The sequence below is a fragment of the Motacilla alba genome, chromosome 8 (assembly GCF_015832195.1).
Source record: "Motacilla alba alba isolate MOTALB_02 chromosome 8, Motacilla_alba_V1.0_pri, whole genome shotgun sequence".
In the NCBI taxonomy this organism is placed as follows: domain Eukaryota; kingdom Metazoa; phylum Chordata; class Aves; order Passeriformes; family Motacillidae; genus Motacilla; species Motacilla alba.
The window spans coordinates 14,502,545-14,521,616 of NC_052023.1; the positions used below are offsets into that span (position 1 = coordinate 14,502,545).

The 19,072-nt window shown below is 38.8% G+C and overlaps 1 protein-coding gene across 2 annotated transcripts in view; it reads right to left on the bottom strand.

Annotated features, from left to right (window-relative positions):
* Positions 1 to 19,072, bottom strand: part of COL24A1 (collagen type XXIV alpha 1 chain) — a 125,530-nt gene that overhangs the window by 28,850 nt on the left and 77,608 nt on the right. For both annotated transcript variants that reach the window (XM_038144923.1, XM_038144922.1), the window contains exons 25-36: positions 15,915 to 15,968; positions 14,141 to 14,194; positions 13,389 to 13,442; positions 12,589 to 12,642; positions 7,128 to 7,181; positions 6,825 to 6,869; positions 6,683 to 6,727; positions 5,555 to 5,608; positions 2,690 to 2,743; positions 1,673 to 1,726; positions 1,401 to 1,454; positions 97 to 150 (exon numbers count right to left, since the gene is read on the bottom strand). In XM_038144923.1, the coding sequence (XP_038000851.1) occupies positions 97 to 150; positions 1,401 to 1,454; positions 1,673 to 1,726; positions 2,690 to 2,743; positions 5,555 to 5,608; positions 6,683 to 6,727; positions 6,825 to 6,869; positions 7,128 to 7,181; positions 12,589 to 12,642; positions 13,389 to 13,442; positions 14,141 to 14,194; positions 15,915 to 15,968 (630 nt within the window). The remainder of the gene's footprint in view (positions 1 to 96; positions 151 to 1,400; positions 1,455 to 1,672; positions 1,727 to 2,689; positions 2,744 to 5,554; positions 5,609 to 6,682; positions 6,728 to 6,824; positions 6,870 to 7,127; positions 7,182 to 12,588; positions 12,643 to 13,388; positions 13,443 to 14,140; positions 14,195 to 15,914; positions 15,969 to 19,072) is intronic.

Genomic DNA, 19,072 nt, shown 5'->3' on the forward strand with positions numbered 1-19,072 from the left:
CAACTGGGCTCAGTTGATCTGGTGCTGACCTAGGATAAAAAGGGTTTGGGTCCTTAAAGTAGAGTACTTTACATCTGCTGCAAAAGTTTAATGTACCTTTGGACCATCTTTTCCTTGAACACCATCTTCTCCTGGAGGTCCTGGTTCACCCTTATAGAAAGAAACAGTTGAAAACAAAGTTATTGCCTATATTTCTTGACTAGTTTTATACAAGTTTATTATCTTTTGGACAACTTTTAATTGCTGTTACAGTTTATTTATCTTCTGTGTCAGAGCCCGTGAATATCCAATGCAAGAAAACACAAAAGATGATCAGCATTAGAAAAAAGAGGCAATACTATGCCCATGTAACCCTGGAGATTTAGACAGTGGCACTGAGATTTTGTTTGGATTCAGAGTGTATAACATGTAATTACAGTAACCTCAAAAATATACCTGTTCTGTCCTGAAACTTCCATGTTTATGTGGATAACTACTATATTGGTATGTTTACAGACTTACTGTAGGGCCATTTACCATTAGAAAGATCTCAACATTATAATCACAGAATCACACAGAATCATCAAGGTTGAAAGAAAGCTTCAAGACCATCAAGTCCAACCATCAGTCCAGCATCACCATAATCATGGTGCCACACCCAGATGCCTCTCAAACACTTCAAGAGACTGTGACTCCACCATCTCCCATGACAACTTATTCCAATGCCTAACCACTCTTTCAGTGAAAATTTTACTTCTAATCTGAATGTTCCAATCTGAACTTCTCCTGGTACAGCTTAAGGCCATCCATTCTATCCCTTGTTAGCTGGCAGAAGAGGCTGACCCCCACCTCACTACAGCCTCCTTTCAGTAGCTGTAGAGAGAAATGAGCCTTCTTTTTCTCAGGTTAAACAACCCCTGCTCTCTCAACTGCTTCTCAAAGTCTGTGCTTCAGCAGCTCCATCGCCCTTCTCTGGACATGCTCCAGCACCTCAATGTCCTCTTTTGAAATGAGACCCAGAACTGGACACAAAGCTCAAGGTGCAACTTCACCAGTGCCAAGTACAGGGAAAAACTGACTGCCCTGTTCCTGCTGGCCACACTATTTCTGACACAGGCCAGGAGGCCATTGTCCTTCTTGACCACCTGGGCACAGCTGGCTCATGTTCAGGTGGGCTGTTGACCAGCATCTCCAAGTCCTTTTCTGCTGACCAGCTCTCAAGCCACCCTTCCCCAGTCAATACTGTTTTTACCTTGCTACAATATTACACTGTTTGTTTGGGGTTTTTTTTTCTTTAAAAAAAGAGGCTACCAGAAAATAGCTTCTTGTCCAATTCTTCTGTTAAATCAAGATTTCTCAACCTGCACTTTGTTCATTACATACTTCTCTGTTGTGGAAGAAGATTTGTGTCCACAGCTTACCCTCAAACCCTGGTCACCCGGTTCTCCAGCCTTTCCAGCAGGTCCAATGTCTCCCTGGATATCACAAGGAAAATCATTCAATTTTAAAGGACAATATTTGTAACAATGACAGGGTTTACAGCTGATGGAGTCATCACGACAATAACAATATTTCTTAAAGGCTTGTTTCCTGGATCACTGTCTACTTGGCCAATGAATCAGATCTCTCTGATTTGCTTTTATGAGAATTTGAAAACATAAACATCCTAAGAGAGAATAATTTCAACATTTACCTTTGTGCCTGGTTCCCCCTGCAGACCAGGTTCTCCTTCAGGGCCAGGAGGTCCCTGCATGGTACAAGAGCTACTGTTACATTAATTATTTTGCAACAACTAAATAATACACCCAAAACTGAAGCAGAAGAATGGCCTAAGACACTGGGAAAGATGAAGGTCTGAAAAATCAAATCTAGACAACACATTTCTTTGTTCTTTCTAGAGCCAAACAGAAAAGAAAGAAGGGTATAGAAGGAGCTCAGGAAATACAGTGCGGGTCAGGAACATATTGAAGACTCAGCAGTACCACTACGCCTGCACCCTTCACCATCAAAGCCTCTATCTTCTGCAAATCTGACTGACAACTTCAGCTCTGTTTAGGCTTGGAGCCAAGGAGACACAGCCTTTAAAGAACTAAACCCTTTTTGGAGGCCTCAGCCCTAAGGAGTTGATGATATCAGACTGCTTTTTGTAAAGTTTACACATAAACCTTTTCTTAGTAGCTAGTCAGAAGTCTGGATTTTGGGTGACTGAGGAAGAGCATTTCTCTGAATAAGCCAAATCCCTACTGCTCTAAGTGAGCTCATCTCTCAGGTACTTCATTACAAATGCTGCTAATACATTCTGTCACATTTCTCTCAGTGAAATATTAAAAATAAAGCTAAAAACAGAAGCAGAAGTGAGCAAGAACGCTTTCTACAGCTGCTTTTCTTTATCTACAAATTGAAAGAACATATGATTGATAGTGTTTTACTGCTGACTGCAAGGGGAACATAGCTTTCAAAAAATGTTTTGCTCAATTAAACTTTCACCTTCTATGGCAAATGTCATAACTATATGCTCAAAGACAGTGCTTACAACAGAACAAGCTACTTATTTTAGACATTCTTTGGTAGCAGCTTTAAGTAAGTCTCTGACTAGCTCATGATATTTAAGTCAGCTGCAGGTTTATAAAAATTTTTTATAAACCTATTGTCCAGTATTAGTCAGTTGTTTGAGTATTTGTAATTGCTATATAAGTGATTAAAATCTCACCTCAAAACCTGTTTCTCCAATAGGGCCAGCATCCCCTGGTTGTCCTCTTGGACCCTGGCATTAAACAAAATTTTGGATGCATTATTCAATTAACATTACATTACATTGTAGAGTGTTCAATCCAACAGTGTGACCAAGTTCCATGATGGCATATGGTACCGACCTTGATGCACTGAAATAACAGATCTCAAATAATACCACAGATGTCTTTTCTTTTAGATCAAAAATAAATTATTGTCAGAACTAAGCTCTTCGCTTGACTAACTGAGACTTTGTTTAATTAAGGTTTGTTGGACTGTCTGGTTTGCTTTGTGGAAAAGCCTACAGTCTGGTGTGGAATTAACTGAAAACAACTACTTCACCATGGACAGAACAGTCACTGAGGCATAACAGACTAAAGGCTGGAGCCTTCTTAGCAGTACTGGTAACTATAGCAAAAGCATTTTATGATAACCCTTACATGTAAGGAGTAAATTTACTGCAGTGGCACCCAGGGATCATTTCCCAAACTGGCATGTTCACATTCTCTGCACATGTAAGATGTGAACTCACGGAGCAGGATTTGTGTGCTGGGGAGGAGAAGCTGTCTGTAGCAGCTTACAGCTGATTCTACAGCCACTGTGAATGTACGTCCAGATAAATCAGCTCTCTGCATGTAACCAGTCTTTGAACTTCAAGGAAGTTCATATCTATTTATCCCTTTGGGACTCATCTGTGTCTAAACATTCTAAATTCAAAACATTTTCTTGATCTACAATTCTCATGTAAAAGAAAGATGCTGCTTCTATTTATTACAGAAGCCTTTTAAACAAATATTTACTCTTATTTTGTTTCACTTCCTCTTACAGGCTCTGCACATGGGTTTGCTCCTCCTGTTGACCTGTGAATATTCTCTTCCCTTGTAAAAACAATGTAAATTGCATCTTACTGACAGAATTCCAGCAGATGCGTCTATTTTACCTCTATCTTCATTTAAATAGGAACAACTAAAACTGCAGTTACTTCCCTTTGATAATTCACTTTGTCCTAAACTAAGTTAACTGATTTTCATTTGCAGAAACTCCATGGAATTCCACTAGGCAAGTGTCACAAAGCTTCAGTTTGCTTCACAAATCAAATATTTCTTCATATTACCATGGAGATAAGGCTGCTGGATCAGTAATGTATCTTTCCCCTGAGACTTTCAGAAGCCAAAATTTTATAGCAGTATGGGACCTCCTTTTAACCATTAACATCAGGTAACTTGCAAAGGATATTACTGAAATCTCTGACAAGTAGATAAAGTTTGAGTGCAATTTAGATCAATCCTATTAATACAAATAGTTCTAATTGCTCATATTTCTCTGCTCCTCCACCAACAATTCGGGCTTTTCTGCTCTGTGTAGAACTAGTGACAGGGCCAGAAACCCTCAGCAGCTGGCTTCCACACAGTGACCAGCTGACAGAGGATGAAATCAAGCTGCTTGGATAGACAGCTAAGAAAAAAGGGCCCTGCGTTTTGTTGTGCAACATCTCCTGTCCTTTTATCACTTCTTTCAAACTCCACAGACCTTCCTCTGAAGACATTTTACTCTTTCAGCACTTGATAGAAAAGATACCCTGTTCACAGGGTAAGTTTTTCTTCTGACAGCGAACACGTAGTTTCGAAGATGGTGAGCACAAGAGAAATGTAGGCTGCTCAGGAGTAGACCACTTGGATTAGGTAAGGCAGACAGGCATGCTACTGATATGAAAATTCAGAATTGGCCAGAAAATTGCAGGAATTTGACATATAAACCTTTCATTGTAAGGCTCTCAGATGCTGCAACATGAAGATAAGATATAACAAAGGAAAGAGATGAAGTAACAGGAATCCAGTGATAACTATTGGAAAAAACACATTTTCTATGAAATATTTTGCCATTCCTACAGTTGGGAGCTTGAGTTAAGTATGCAATTCTATCCTAAAGAAAAATTTTTTGGGTTTTTCTAGCCTTCAAAATGTGCAATTACTTCCTGTAAACATGGATTATTAGAAATAATATTATAAAAATACTACATACTAATAATACTAAAAGTAATATAATTTTTATCAACACTTCACTTTTGAGATTTAAATTAACTATGTGCAATTTACTGTACAAATTGCTTTCCAGAAGCAATGTAAACACACAATTTTTGACAACTCTACTAGATTTCTGCACCAGAAAATGGGAGCCTTCTCCCGAATCCCACTTAGACAGCATATATTCTTTTATTGTATTTACATAATCTGATTTACCCCCAGAGATGGTGCTGCAATACTATTCCTGTCACAGCTATATCTTGCAGGTCAGTGCATATATTTGCTGCAGGTTCTGCCTGATCTTCTGTAACAATATTAGCCGCATGAAAGTGAGCGTGGCTTTGACACAGTAACAAGAATCCATCCAGCAGAGGAATGTCTGAGGTTTATTACAGCAGGCTCTTCTTGAAAATTTAACCTGCCAAATAGATGTGGTCCCTGTGTTCCTGAACAACAATCCTAATATTTGCCTAAAACAATACCACTAAAGTATTGCCACATACATTTACTTAATACATAACACAGATTTCTAGCTCAATGTGGTGTAAAGCCACATTATACTGTGGTCTATGTTCTATTATGCTCTTATGTTGTGCCCCCCTTACTACAGAGCTTCCCAACAAGATTAACAGGTCTCCTTATGAACAAGTTACACTAAGCAAGGGAGACACACTCCAGCTCTGCAGTTTTGGAGCAATCACCCCACAATTCCTGCCTAACCACAGCTGGCAATACTGGATCTTAGTAAAATGGAGCTTGAGCTGTCAGGAAGCTTGTATAATACATGGAAAAACTTCAAACAGGCATAAGGATCAGCTTACTGGCTCTCCCATTGGTCCTCTGTCTCCTGTGGCTCCTGGAGGCCCAAGCAAACCCTGGAAGATTAAAATAAAATAAAAAAACACTGGAAAGAAGCTCCTTCGTATTCTGAACAGACACTTCCTCTCTTGTTTTTCCTCACACAGTAACTAACACAGAAACACCCATGAAATATGTGCAGCCTTTTTTTCTGACATGCATTGACATATCACTGGCTTCTGTTGCAGGTGAGGGAGTCCTGAATAAGTCCTTCCTCAGTCTCTTTTACATACAACTGAATCTTAGCTGAACCACCGTTTACATTCATTGTAATTCTCCTTAGATCCATGTGCTGTTTGTATGTCCAAACTGCCCTAGGGGCTGTACTTTAGATAATCAGGAAGGTTCACAGCACACTTTGCTCAACATTTCTCATAGCATTTCTTTCTCACACTGTCTTCTAGAAACTGTAGCTGGAGGAGTAATAGTTCAGTGTCCTGCACTTTGCAATAAATGTGCTAGTACACATCATTTTAGCCCAATGAGGTTTTGCTTCATTTATTTCTGTGTATATAAATACATCTAAAAGTTCTAGTGAATGAAGGGGAAATGAAAACCCCTTGTGTCAAATGTGAGAGGCAACAAGCTGCTAAATCTGACCAGAAAAGGCAAGAGAAGTGTGGTGACAACCAACATTTTGAGTTTCAACTGCAGAACAAAATCACCACCGTTACTGCTTTGTTTTTGTTTTTCTGCTTCTCTCTTGGTTGAAAATCCAGTACAACTTGGACTGATATCATGCTTAGTAAAAAAAGCCTCAAATATAACACATTAGATTTCCATTCAAAGAAGCACTAAAAGAAAGAATTTTCTCCTATACATGATATTCATTTAACACATTTCTACATTTATCCTTACATTGATAACACACACCTATCCCAAATTCTATCAAAGAATTATTGTTCTATGTTACAAAGACTTTCAACCTTAAAACTGCATTTCTGTCCCTGGTTCTTTGTATGAATAAGTGCAAACTGTCAGAGTTTCCCAGCTGCTCTGAAACAGATAAACTTCCTCATACCCAAGTGTCAAACAAAGTATGAGATCTGGATTTTTTTTTTGGTGGAAGTACTAGTGAATTTCATACTCACAAGTGCACCCTGATCTCCTCTTTCTCCTGGATTTCCAGCTTTACCCTGGTTAAAGAGAAATATCAAAATCAAATTACCAAACACAGCTCAGAAATCAGTTACTGTGTTATAACTTACTACAAGCACTGGCTGCAATACTTACAATGAGCCCAGGAACTCCTTTCTTTCCTGGATCACCTCTTTCTCCCTGAGAAACACAAACAATGTGTAAATTCTACATACATTTGCTTGATAAACTGCATACAGTTACTGTGAGTTTAAATGTTGGGTAACTACAGAAAATGCCTCAAAGTACCTGGAAAAGCCAGAAATCTGCAAATCTCTTGGATTAAATGGAAATCACTGGCTTCTGCCATGATGGGCTGGAGGTTTTTTGTTTGTTTAATTTTCTCTGTTATGGTCTACCTCAGTGTTTTATATAGTACTGAGCAATGCAAACACTCACCTTAACACCTTCTGTTCCCAGTTCTCCTGGAGGACCATCAAGACCTCTTGGCCCCTAAATATTGAACAAGTGATTTGGAATACTAATTATGCATTATTTTTGCTTGTCATTAAGGAGATGTTACATAAGCTTTAGGAGAGGGGAGACATTTTATTAGCATGAAAACCAATTCTCATTGTGAGTCAAGTGTGAAATAAAGCTTCAAAGAATAAAATAAGCTTCTGGTTTGTTGAATTATGAACTCAACAAGAAAGATTTTTTAAAAAGTAGGTAAACAAAACATTCAGTGTCTCTGTTGGAGCCAGATGGCAGGCTGATATTTTCTGCTCTTTTTTTCATCCACCTTGTACTCATGCAACAGACATGAACTTAGAAGGACTTAGATAATCACTGGATATACAGAGTGCTTGCTTTTGAGCACATTTTAAGATGTATATGCAAAAATTAATCCTGCTAGTAAGACTCTAAAAAAAGCAGATAAAATTCTTTCCCTAGTAAACCAGTTTGAGGCAAGATTAGAAGACATTTATAATTGTGAACTATTGTGCTCTGACTAAAATGTTTTTGTAAATTAATCTTTATAAGCAATAGATGAACAAAGATAACCTGTTATATTATTGTAGCATAATATAGCAAATAACCTATTGCCAAAATATTCAGAGTTTTATTATTTAAGATTGGTAATCTAAATCCATTCGCTTACAAGCAAATGAAAAATCCTTAATTACGTAATGAGCAAAATGGAAAATAATATTTTATCCATGCTGACTTAGGAAGTTATTTCCATGAGTCTAAAAGCCATGACTGTTTAGGTATGGAACATTAAATTAAAACCAGTTAATAACAACTTAAAACTAATGACCACTTCCAAGGAAGAGCTAGATAAGTATCAAGACAGGCTCTTTACAGCAGTGTGCATTGGGAGGATGAGACATAACAGCTTTCCTGGTGGCATTTGGGCTGGGCTGGCATCAGAAGGAGTTAGTACACTACTATGGCAGTGCCTAGAGGAAAACAATCTCCATTTCTAAGGTGCATTTCTGAGTTGTAGAGAGCCTTACATCTTGGGTCATGGTTTACAGTGAAGGGCATCCAACCATGACTGATTTTCAATCATAAGACTGTTCTAAATTATAATAATAGGGGCTTGTAAAATTACTTTGTTGGAAGCACATCTGAGTTAATTTAGTTTACTTTCCCTCCAAAAATATCTGTGACTTCCATATCTCTCTTGAATATTTTGAGAAAAAACATACCAGAATTTGTTCTCTCTGACTCGGACTCACTGATCAATATCAAAACCTCTGTTGGAACATTTTTCTCTGGAGCAAAAGTGAAAATGGCTGACTGGTAACTCAGGAACAGTGTGTATCCAGAATCATTTAGGCTTTTCTCCTGAAAAGAAAACCTCTCAGGAACAGGCCTTTCCTGTGAGCTGATATATAACCACAACCTCTGGCAAAACCAGAAATATCCCATGAGAACTCATCTGTCATCATTTCAGCACTGCCACTTCTGGCCAGCACAGAAGAACACAGAAAGCATAGGAAAAGGAAAAAGGGCAGGCAGGGAGAGCTGTATGAAATACTCTGTAGTTTGGGACACAGCTTTTGTGAGGCAATCCTCGGGCTAGTCTGGCCACCTTTTTTTGTTTTGGTGTAAGCCAGGACTGAGCAATAACAGGCATTTTTTTGGGCTAGAGAGAAAAGAGGCTACAGGAGACAACACTGAGCTGCTGCACGTCACTCAATGTGAAAGGTCCCAAACCAAACAATCCTGAAGTCTATGGAAAAAAAATCTGTGACTTCAGTGCCCTCAGAGATTAGAAACGGAACACTGGTGGTGTTTCCAAAGGAGGCTTTTATAAAAACGTTTCTATTGGGACACATGTTAAGATTATGCAATTGGGTAACTCAACTGTTGAATTACTACACAGCATAATTCAAAAGAAAGCTAAATGTACTGATCAAATTAGTTTCATGTTACTGCTCTTCTGTAGTTTCTGCCACTGCAATGTGTAACACGGATACCGGTTGTGATAGAATTCAAGGCAGATTTAGCAGATTTATTGTTCCCTGATCTGAAATGTCTCAAAGAACAGGAGGAGAAGGGACAAGGAGAAACTGAGATGGAGTGAGGACAGGTCATTCAGCTGTGGGGGTAGAAGGGACAGAAGCTCAAGGAAAACCCGTGGAAGAACCACCTATAGCGACACAAGGAAGGGGGAAATTGACAGCATCAAGTTAAGCAATTGCAGGATAGTTTTAGATTTTCTCAGAATTTTTAGATATGTGACCTGTCATTTCTCTTTGTGCATTCTCCACAGAGCTGACCAGAGGGTAGCATCTCAAGATTCAATATTAAAGGAAAAAAAGGACATGTTTCCATTTTACAGATTTGTGTAATGAGGAATTGTCTTCCTAGGTTATATCTTCTATCATTCAGAATTACCAGATAAATTCTTTCAACACTTCTGACATAATTTTAATCATAAAGAGGATCATGGCTTGCAGTTTGAGAAGCAGGCCTGTCAGAAGACTGCATGAGATTCTTAGTCTGTGTTGTGCACACAACAGACCAAAACCTTTCTGGCACTCACACACATCTCCATTTCAGTGGAGCTCACCTTGGCAGCCCATGACAACTGATCTCATCACCAACAGTTAAGCAAAAAAGCCAACCATTTAAAACACCAACCTTCTACTATATGACTTTGAATTGAAAGCAAAGTAACAGAAAGCAACATGATCCTCTGGGCCGTGCTTTCCTTTAGCCAGCCACAGAACATAGGGCAGGAATCCAAGGGAAAGGCAATTTAATATCCTGACAAAAGCACACAATAACATTCCTATAAATAGTATGGTGTGACTCCTTATTGGCACAGATGAATTGGATTGTACAATTTCTTACTATAGCTAGTACAGAATGAGAGATATACTTGATTTGCCTGCTGTTATTTAAATTAGGTTGCAAGAGAGCTGGGGAGGGAGGCTGCCAAATGATTGCTACTGCTTTTTTCTTTGGCATGTGTACAGCTCTGTTTCTAAAATGGAACATTTTACATTGAAAACTCTAGGATGATAATCTGAGAAAAAGTTCATCTAAGAAGGTAAAAAGCACAATTTAACTATTTTTATTCTTTCTTATCCTGTCTCTCAAATACAAGAAGAGCAGAAACAACACAAACACAATACATAGCTACTTCTCTTTTTTGGCGGCTGATATGGAAGAATATTAGAAAACTACATCAATTTACTCTCACTTCCTTCAAACAATTGAGAGAGATAAACATTCAGCTATCAATGTACCACCCTGGACACTTGTTTCACAAGAGCACACAATTTGCTAATTTCCATATTTCCCTGTGAGAAATATGAAAGATATCACTCACTAAAACAAAGCACAAATATCCCCAGGCAGCTGAGGTTTTTCATGCCAGTACAGATACCACTAAACCAGGGACAGCCCTACTGGCTGCTAGAAACATGAGTTGCTGCTGCCTGACCCTAAATTTACAGCAGTTCACTGTGTCATTTATCTGCATTTTCAAGTCCAAATTTCATGATCTGCATTCCAGGAAAGTAAGAGCAGAGAAACCAATTATTTTGAGCTTTAAAATGCCAAATGCCGATCTGAAGAATACTAAATGCCAGGAATTTTAGCAGCTCTTGGGAATTTTGCTTAGATTCATTTCATAAGTGAGACCTAATGATACAGAATCTCTTCCTCTCAAACTAGAAGCTACAGTTGTGTTAGTCTAAGATTATAGCATGAAGTAAAAGCAGTCTCTAACATTGTAGTTTACTTCACACATTAGCAAACACAACAGAAGATCTTGCAACAACCACTTCATGGCTCCTTACACTGCCAGGCTTCCAGACTAATGCACTTCTTCCCTCTGGTCATGGAAAGAAGTTCTTTCTCCTACATATTGATACTCTAACCCTCAGTGGCATTCTGCCATTGGAGTATCTACAAAATGGTGCTCTCCCTCTGTGTTTTCATGAGATTAAGACTAAAAGATAAAGTGTAATAAACCTTCCACATGATTCTAGCCAAGTGCACCAATTCTCAAGCATGAGCTGAGGAAGCTCTGTGCTAGTGCTGTGCTCAGTGGCACATTCCCTGAATCCCCTAAGGGTGAGATACTCCATAGACTTCTAGACAGCCTGCCTTCAGCTGGCCAGAGCTCCTGGGTGCACTGGAGAGTGAACAGCTGGATACTTTCAGACAGAAGTAAGCTGCTGGGTAATCTTGGATGCAAAACCATTGCTGAAAAGCCCAGAATTTATGACTTGAAAGAATTCTATTCTGTAACAGTGCACAAGTAGAGGGTCAGAGCTTCTTAGACTTCTCACAGATTCCAGCTGTGAAGACAGGATACGTTCTTGTTTCCACGCACAATGAAGGGAAATTTCCATATGCTTCCATTTAACTTCTGTATCTGACTGTGTATGCATTTTCTGAGGCCTTCCACACAGAGCTCTGGATTCTGACACTTCTCTTTCTGAATCCAGACACGACAACCCCAGCTTTCAGGGCACCTCAGATATTTTCCTTGTGTGAGATTCCACTTTTGGTCTGATATTTTGTTCTTGAGAGCAGATAAAATTCTCAGTGGCTTCAGTGGGAGTCTGTTCTGACCCTCTTTCATTAGACATTCCCAGTCCTGCTGGGTAGAGGCAAAGGCATAAACCACAATTCCAAAACTGAGCTTTCACAGAGCTTGGGATAGTTGGGATTTATTTTGAGTGATCTTTAATTATAAGCACTGTACTCCATGATGTGCTGCTAAAATCATAGAGACATGTTTCTCAGGAATAAATGGAGCTGTGAAGAAACTCTGGTCCAGCCCCTGGTATGAGCTGTGCAAGTCTCTTAGGAATCATGGATATGCTGTCAAACTGGTAGGTGAGGCGAGAGACACTTCACTGCTGTGGGCTTTGGATCAGTGTTTTGTATACAGTGAGAAAAGGGTTTCTATTTCCCTGATAAAAGTGAAATGGAAATGACAACCTAACAAGTGCAGGTTCAAGGTTCTAGCACACAGTGTCTTCTGATTACACTTCTGCCTCCCTCAAAACTGTGTTTGAGAGATTTTGATTGTATTTCCAAAGAACTAAATGCAGGTAAAGAAAATTGTCCTTAGAACATTGAAATAGCCCAGTGGTGGTTATAAATGACAACTTCTGCATGTTTATGAGTACAGAAAAGAGTCAAGGGGTCATCTTGGTTCTAGTTTTGCTCTCAGCTGAAACCAAGTGCAAAGCCCATTTCACTGTGAGGAGAAATGAAGATTCAGATTGTTTCCTCCTATACAAGTATAATCTATCTGATTTTAATACAAACTAGTTAAGTCCAGAGGACAAAGGGAGCGTCTGTAAATGGGTTATATTCCAGATTCATCTTTGCAGCACACTACTCTCTGCTCTGAGTAACACAAAGGAGCATTAGTACTTACTCTTCTTCCCTTAGGTCCCTGTGGCCCTGATGGTCCTCGTGCCCCTGAAGGTCCCTACATGTCAAACAAACTTATTATTCATTGTCTTCTAAACAGGTTCCTGAAAATTACAAGGCTTATGCACCTTGAGCAACAATCAATGCAAGAAAAACAATTCAATCGCTTTCACTCATGGTTCAAATTCAATTAATCATGTTTGTACAATTTGTGTAGAAAAATCTAATTAACAGACTCTATGTAACATTATTTTTATAAAACACTGATGTGACTTTGGATAGATTACTTCTAATATCCCAAAATTTTTAGAAGATAATTGTATTTCAGCAGCATTATGTTAAAAAGCATGAATATTTTCTGAAAAAATGTTTATTTTTTTTATCTGTATTGAAGACCCATGGTAGACAAATTATAATAATTATACACAGCAGATTATAAATATAATTTATTTTTTATTAACAATGAAACTAAACACATAATGAATCTATTTATACTGAATTAGGCACCAATGAATTTTAAAAATATTATGCAATTATTAACCATCCTTGTAAAATTCCATTTCCCTACTTGTCTCAACAGAATGATTTTTAAATGGATGAGTAAATATTATAATTATTTTTTCCTCTCTCATAGATCATCCTGGCAAAGAGCAAGTGAACAGATTCTGTCTGGATGGGTACATTTTCATGGCAGTTTTATAGACCACAGTACAAACTAGAAACCATTCTTAGCTTCACCAAAGCAAAAAGACAATTTGAAAATAGCTCGTTTTATATCAAACCAAAGCACCACCCTATACCTACAGGTAATCCTTCTGGCCCCACAGGTCCAGGGCCTCCTGGAGGTCCTGGATAGCCCTAAAATTAAACATAGAAAAGACAGTTTTAAAACACAGAAAAGACAGTTTCTAAACATAGAAAAGACAATTTCATAGAAAAGACAGTTTCTAAACATAGAAAAGACAATTTATTTAAATTGCTATTATAGCAACAGCCAAGCCTGCAGCACATTTTCTAGAGAACTTCAACAAGAACATGGCCATGGGCACAGGTGTATGGTCTCTCACTTCTGCACCCCAACACCCTTCCATGGAGTGACCTCTGCGCTGCGTGGAGTGCTGTGTCCTGCTTTAGGGCAAGGGCTCCTGGCAGGAAGCCAGCCTTCCCACAAGAGTGGCACCCAGGAGCTGTTTGGGAAGTGCTGGGCAGTGGAATTAGAGGTGATGATATTTACTAGTTTATCTACTAGAATATCCTGGGTTACCCTGGTTTACACAGGAAATGGTTATTTTACTTTCCCTCCTTTTAATTTTCCCTGCTTAGAGCCATTTTTCAAAAAGGCAGCTGCTCTGCTGTTTCGTTCAGCAGGTCACTTTGCAATGTCACTGCAGAGGGGATAAAGCCAAGGGGGGAAACTTTGTAGGAACCATGCATCATAAAGACTACTCTTCCACAAGGTCTGCGCAGCTAGGAGGGTGAGAACTTATTACTGTTTTGGAGACCAAAGTGCCTTTATAAGTAACCTAACTGTGGATTTTACATTACGTGTAACTTACCATGACACCTTTTTCTCCAGGAGGACCTACAGGTCCTGGGCTGCCTCGCTCTCCCTTTAACAACAAAGAAAGAGAAGAAAAAGAAAAGAACATTGAATATTCTTCCCCTTTTTCCATGTCTGCTGAGCAGACCTGTCAGTGCATTACACTATTGGTTGAGAGACTACCCTTCAGATACAGTAGAGAGACCTTTTTAAACTTTTTTTTTTTAATTTCTGCATTCTTTCCTCCTACAAGCCTATCCATCTTTCCAAAAATGACAAAACTGAATTTCTGTCTTCTCTTTCCTAGAAGACAGAAGAAGAGGTTTGACTACATCAGTCTCTGAGAACTGGTGCTAGAAGGTGTTTTCTCTCTGTTGGGTGCACCATATTTATAGTATATTCCTTAATCCATTAAATTCAGGACAGCAAACAAAGAAAAATGACAATTTTTTTCTCTCTTCTTCTTTTCTTCAGTATGTGTTAGGAAAGCACAGTTCTATAAGGAAGGTCAGCCCTTCAACAACAGCTGAAGCAACTTCAGTAGGGGAAGCAGGAAGGGTGTTTTCTGGTCTTCCATACCATTTCACCTTTCATTCAGGTCATATCCAGCCCAAACATCAGACTTAGCTGTAGATTATCCTCAGAAGGTTACACTTTTATTACAAATAGTGCACATGACATAGTAATAACACCATATTTTACATTGCATACTGTAATTATGCTGGAAATACATTTCTCATTTAAATCCACATAGCATGTTTACTTTGCACTACTTAATCCATTAAGAGAGGAAGATAATAAATTCTACAGAAACAGCATAGCAGTGACAATTATTGCACCATGAAGAAGCTTCCTTCCATTTGCTGATGATAAATTAATTAGCCTTTTATTGCCTTTCCCCTCCTAGCTAAACTAGCAGTGATACCACAAGGTAATCTTTTTGGGCCAAGTGTAATTGCGAAGAACAGGAATCCTTTGACATGAAATTCTAAGATGATATTATTACTAAAACCATATGAGATTTGTCTAAATCTAAAGCAGGGCTTTCCACTGATGTATGTCCTTTCACAGATTATATAAATTATAATCAGCTTTCAATGGAATTCCTAATAGTAGATTAAGACTTTCTCAATTAAATATCTAAATAGCAGACACCAGTCTAGGTGAAATAATTCAGCCCTGCAGGAAAGAAATACAAATGCTGCTGCATCATTCTGACAAACAATTATGTTTTTATCGTAATTGAAGCTGACATGCAGTCCAGTAATAGCTTCCTGTTTTTCAGTTTTAAAATACTTCACCTAAATAAAACCATGTCAAATACACTTAAGCCTATTTATACTGTTCTAGTCACATTGAGTCTGCTTTCACAAACACAACTGTAACTGCACAGCAGACAAAACTCAGTCTTGTCTTTTTTATTCAGTTAATGTATACAGCCAAGTTTTACCTTTCTACTTTTGTCTTCACTATGTAGTAGTGCAAAACCAGTGAGTACTGTATAAAACAGGTATAATTCATGCCAGTTTCTCTGAAACAATAGCAGTATAGTAAAGTCATATAAGAAAAGTATCAAATCTATCAACGCTAAATTAACTGCGATGTAAAATCAAGGATATCAGATACATACCTCAAATAAGAACATTTGGATTACCAGTTATTACCTCCCCATGCTCTGGAATACCTACAGGAATATTAGCTCTGACAGTGGTCAGTAAATGATCTCTCACCAGTACTTTATGACCCCAATGGTTTTCAAAGCTGCTGAGTAGTCAGATACATTATTATACCTTTTCACCAAGGTTTCCAGATGGCCCAGCTTCTCCAGGTAAGCCAGCTGATCCCTGTATAAAAAGAAAGCAGACTTTTGCTTGCATGATGTCTCTACTAGTTCATGGTAAGCAGCTCTCCAGCAACAGAGCAGGGCCCATTCCTTCCTGACAGAGAGCCCCAAGTCAGCCTAAGGGCACCTGTGGGACAGTGGGGGCTGCACGGGGCACCCTGGCTTCCAGGGACCCTGCATCTCAGCACACTGACTGCCAACAGCTGCTGCCAGGAGGGAAACTGCACCCTTTCCATCACAATACTGCCCTACCAACTTAGATCTGCCACTCAGCTCAACCTCGCACTACTAAAAGCTTTACAAACATACAATAAAGGTGATAATTGTTCTGCTAGTGCTTCAGACTGAGCACAAATTTCAAAGGGAATAAATTCAGTGGAACAAAGTAAAATGCAGTCAAAACAAAAATTATATTGGATCAGGTGTTGTCAGAATTTTCTCTTTAAATTGTAGCCCCAAATGCCTTTGAAGTCAGAGGATCAGAGCCTTTCAGGCATTCAAAAATGAAATAATTCTCTCCTGAGGCTCTCTCAAAAATTTCCACTGGATTTTACAAGTATGACCATACAGGATGGGAAACAGGAGAGGAAGTATTTTTTAAAAACTTATTCCCAATGCTTACAATACCTACTTTATTATGAAAGCTAAAAGAAAAAGAAGTTATAGCACAAGGTTCTAATTGAGAAAAACATGACCCAATGAGCTTGAAGAAAAAGCACTAAGTGCCCAGAGTACACTGCATGACTGCTCTTGGAACATGGCAGAAATGTGGAAGCTCCCAGTATTGATATAACACACAACTGTATGATGTCAGTATCACTTTAAAAAGGGGGAAAAAAAGAAAGTGATGTCAATTCACACATTGGCATTGCCATCTTTATGTGTGCAAGAAGGAACCAGCATTAGTAGCACTACAGCGGCATTGAAGTGCAATTTGAAAAAAAAAAGACATTACTTTAAAAAAATAAAAATGCAGTCTTTATCTGTATAATCTGGATACAGTTCAGCCTCAAGTTCTTTAACAAAACAGGTGCAAAGTAAGTAGAGATTTTATGATTACTTGTTCTCTTGGACTGCTAGCTATGCTGGAAATCCCACCGTTTGAACATATGGCAAAGAGCCAGTGATACAGCTACTTCTGAGGCTGACAGTACTGGCACAAATTACTTTATGGAAGGAACTAAAGAGATAAGCAGGCACCTCTGTGGCCACTGGACTGATATATTATGTGTGGGAACTTGTGTATTATATGTCAGAACTGAGATGTCTCTTGCCTTGGCAGCAGCCAAAGATGGGTCCTGGTGATACTGGCACTGAGGCAATGGCCCCGACGTCACTGGCAGCAACGAGGGACTTTTGTGATGAATTCTGAGAGAGAGAGCTCCCAGTCAGAGCCAACTGTAGGCCTCAGTAGCAGGCAGAAATCTGTGAGACAAAGAATTACCCTGTACTCTTGCTTATCGAGGTAAGAGGTGTGGAGGTATAGTTTCAAAAAGCTAAAGATGAATCACTTTGATTCCCCTATTCCAGAAAGAACAGAAGACATAATTAGAGCCAAGGTGAAACTCAGACCTATTCTCTTCCCACAGAGACACTCCTGATCTCCCACCCAAAGCCATGCTGTTCACAGGACTGAAGATGCTGATCAGAAAGTTGGAGAACTGTGCCTTGCCCCAGCAGCGAATCATTTAATCCACAGCCTCTGATCAAGTTCTCTTTTCAATTCAGAGGTACTCTCTTCCCGATTTGGTTGCTCTGGGCTGCAGGAGCAGGAATGACTAGGAAGCAGTGACTGTGAATGTGCTGCTGTATTCCCTAGCACATTAGGGCAAGCCCGTGGCAGCCTCCAGAGAGAGGACAGAAGCTGGCTATTAAACAGAAAGTTTCTTATACATTGGCTATTCCTCAAAAGTAGTTAAGAAAATTTACAGCAAAACCACTAAGAAGGCTGATAAAAAGATGCAAAAGAAACTTGGCGTACCTGGAATTGGATATCTACAGAAAGCAAAACAATAGTCAAGATGACTAGAAGTGAAGCCAGTGAAATGCTAAAAGCAACAGGGACTTCAGAAGGTATGAAGGGAAAAGAAATTCATGACAGGTTAACTAAATGCTCTTCCACCCCTCTATTCAAAACAGAGGTCAAGTATCTGAGACTGAGAAAATGCTAGGGCTGGTATGCACACAGGCAAGAGAGCCAAAAGACTTACTTAAGAATAGAATCTTGAATTTCAAACAATTAGTAGCCTTCAGTGAAAAGAAAGTACAGAGAGCAAAACATCTTGCTCTGTCAACATATTAGCCATAAAATGATGCTTTCCCTACATCATTCCTGACAGACTTTCTGCAAGATCATGCATCTCTTAAAATCCCAGATTTGGACTGGCTTTTTATAAAGACCAGCTACTAGGACTGGATTGAGGTTTCAACTCTCTCTCCATCTTATGTAAGAAAATGAATACAGTCCAAAGCAGATCTGTTGAATCAATGTCTTCCAGAATCCTTTCAATCCTCTGGGGAGCAGTGATGAATTCCAAATATAAAACTGAATGTATTAGAAAACAAAAAAGTGAAGCAAAAATCCTGAAGTGATTAAAAAAAGAAATCAGCAACTTATTAAAAAAATAGTCATCAACTTTCATTTACAAGGACTTGTGTAAAAGTCTCCAGTGACAATAACAGCATAATAACAGCATTTTAGAAACCTTCTTGACAGGAGCATTTTGTAGAAAATGAATCAGAGACCAGATCTCACAACTAGAACATGCCTGAGAAAGATAAAAACATCTTGCCAGGGCATATGCTCTGTGTTAGAAACTGGACTGTAGTTGAATAATTGAAAACACATTGTACACTTAATGCAAACCCAAGTAATCCATTGAAAAACCTGGTAGTGAGAAATGAATATACTGCTAGTTCCAAACATTCCCATGGCAGCAATTACCTGCCAGGTTGTACTTTAATATGTTCTCCTGTGATAATTGAAAATTTTCCAATCCAGCGCTATTTCATTTACAGTTCAGCATTCTCAAATATTTTTATTCAACATTCATTTAATGAGATGACATAATACATTTAGAATACTATCTGTTGAGAAAGTTCCTT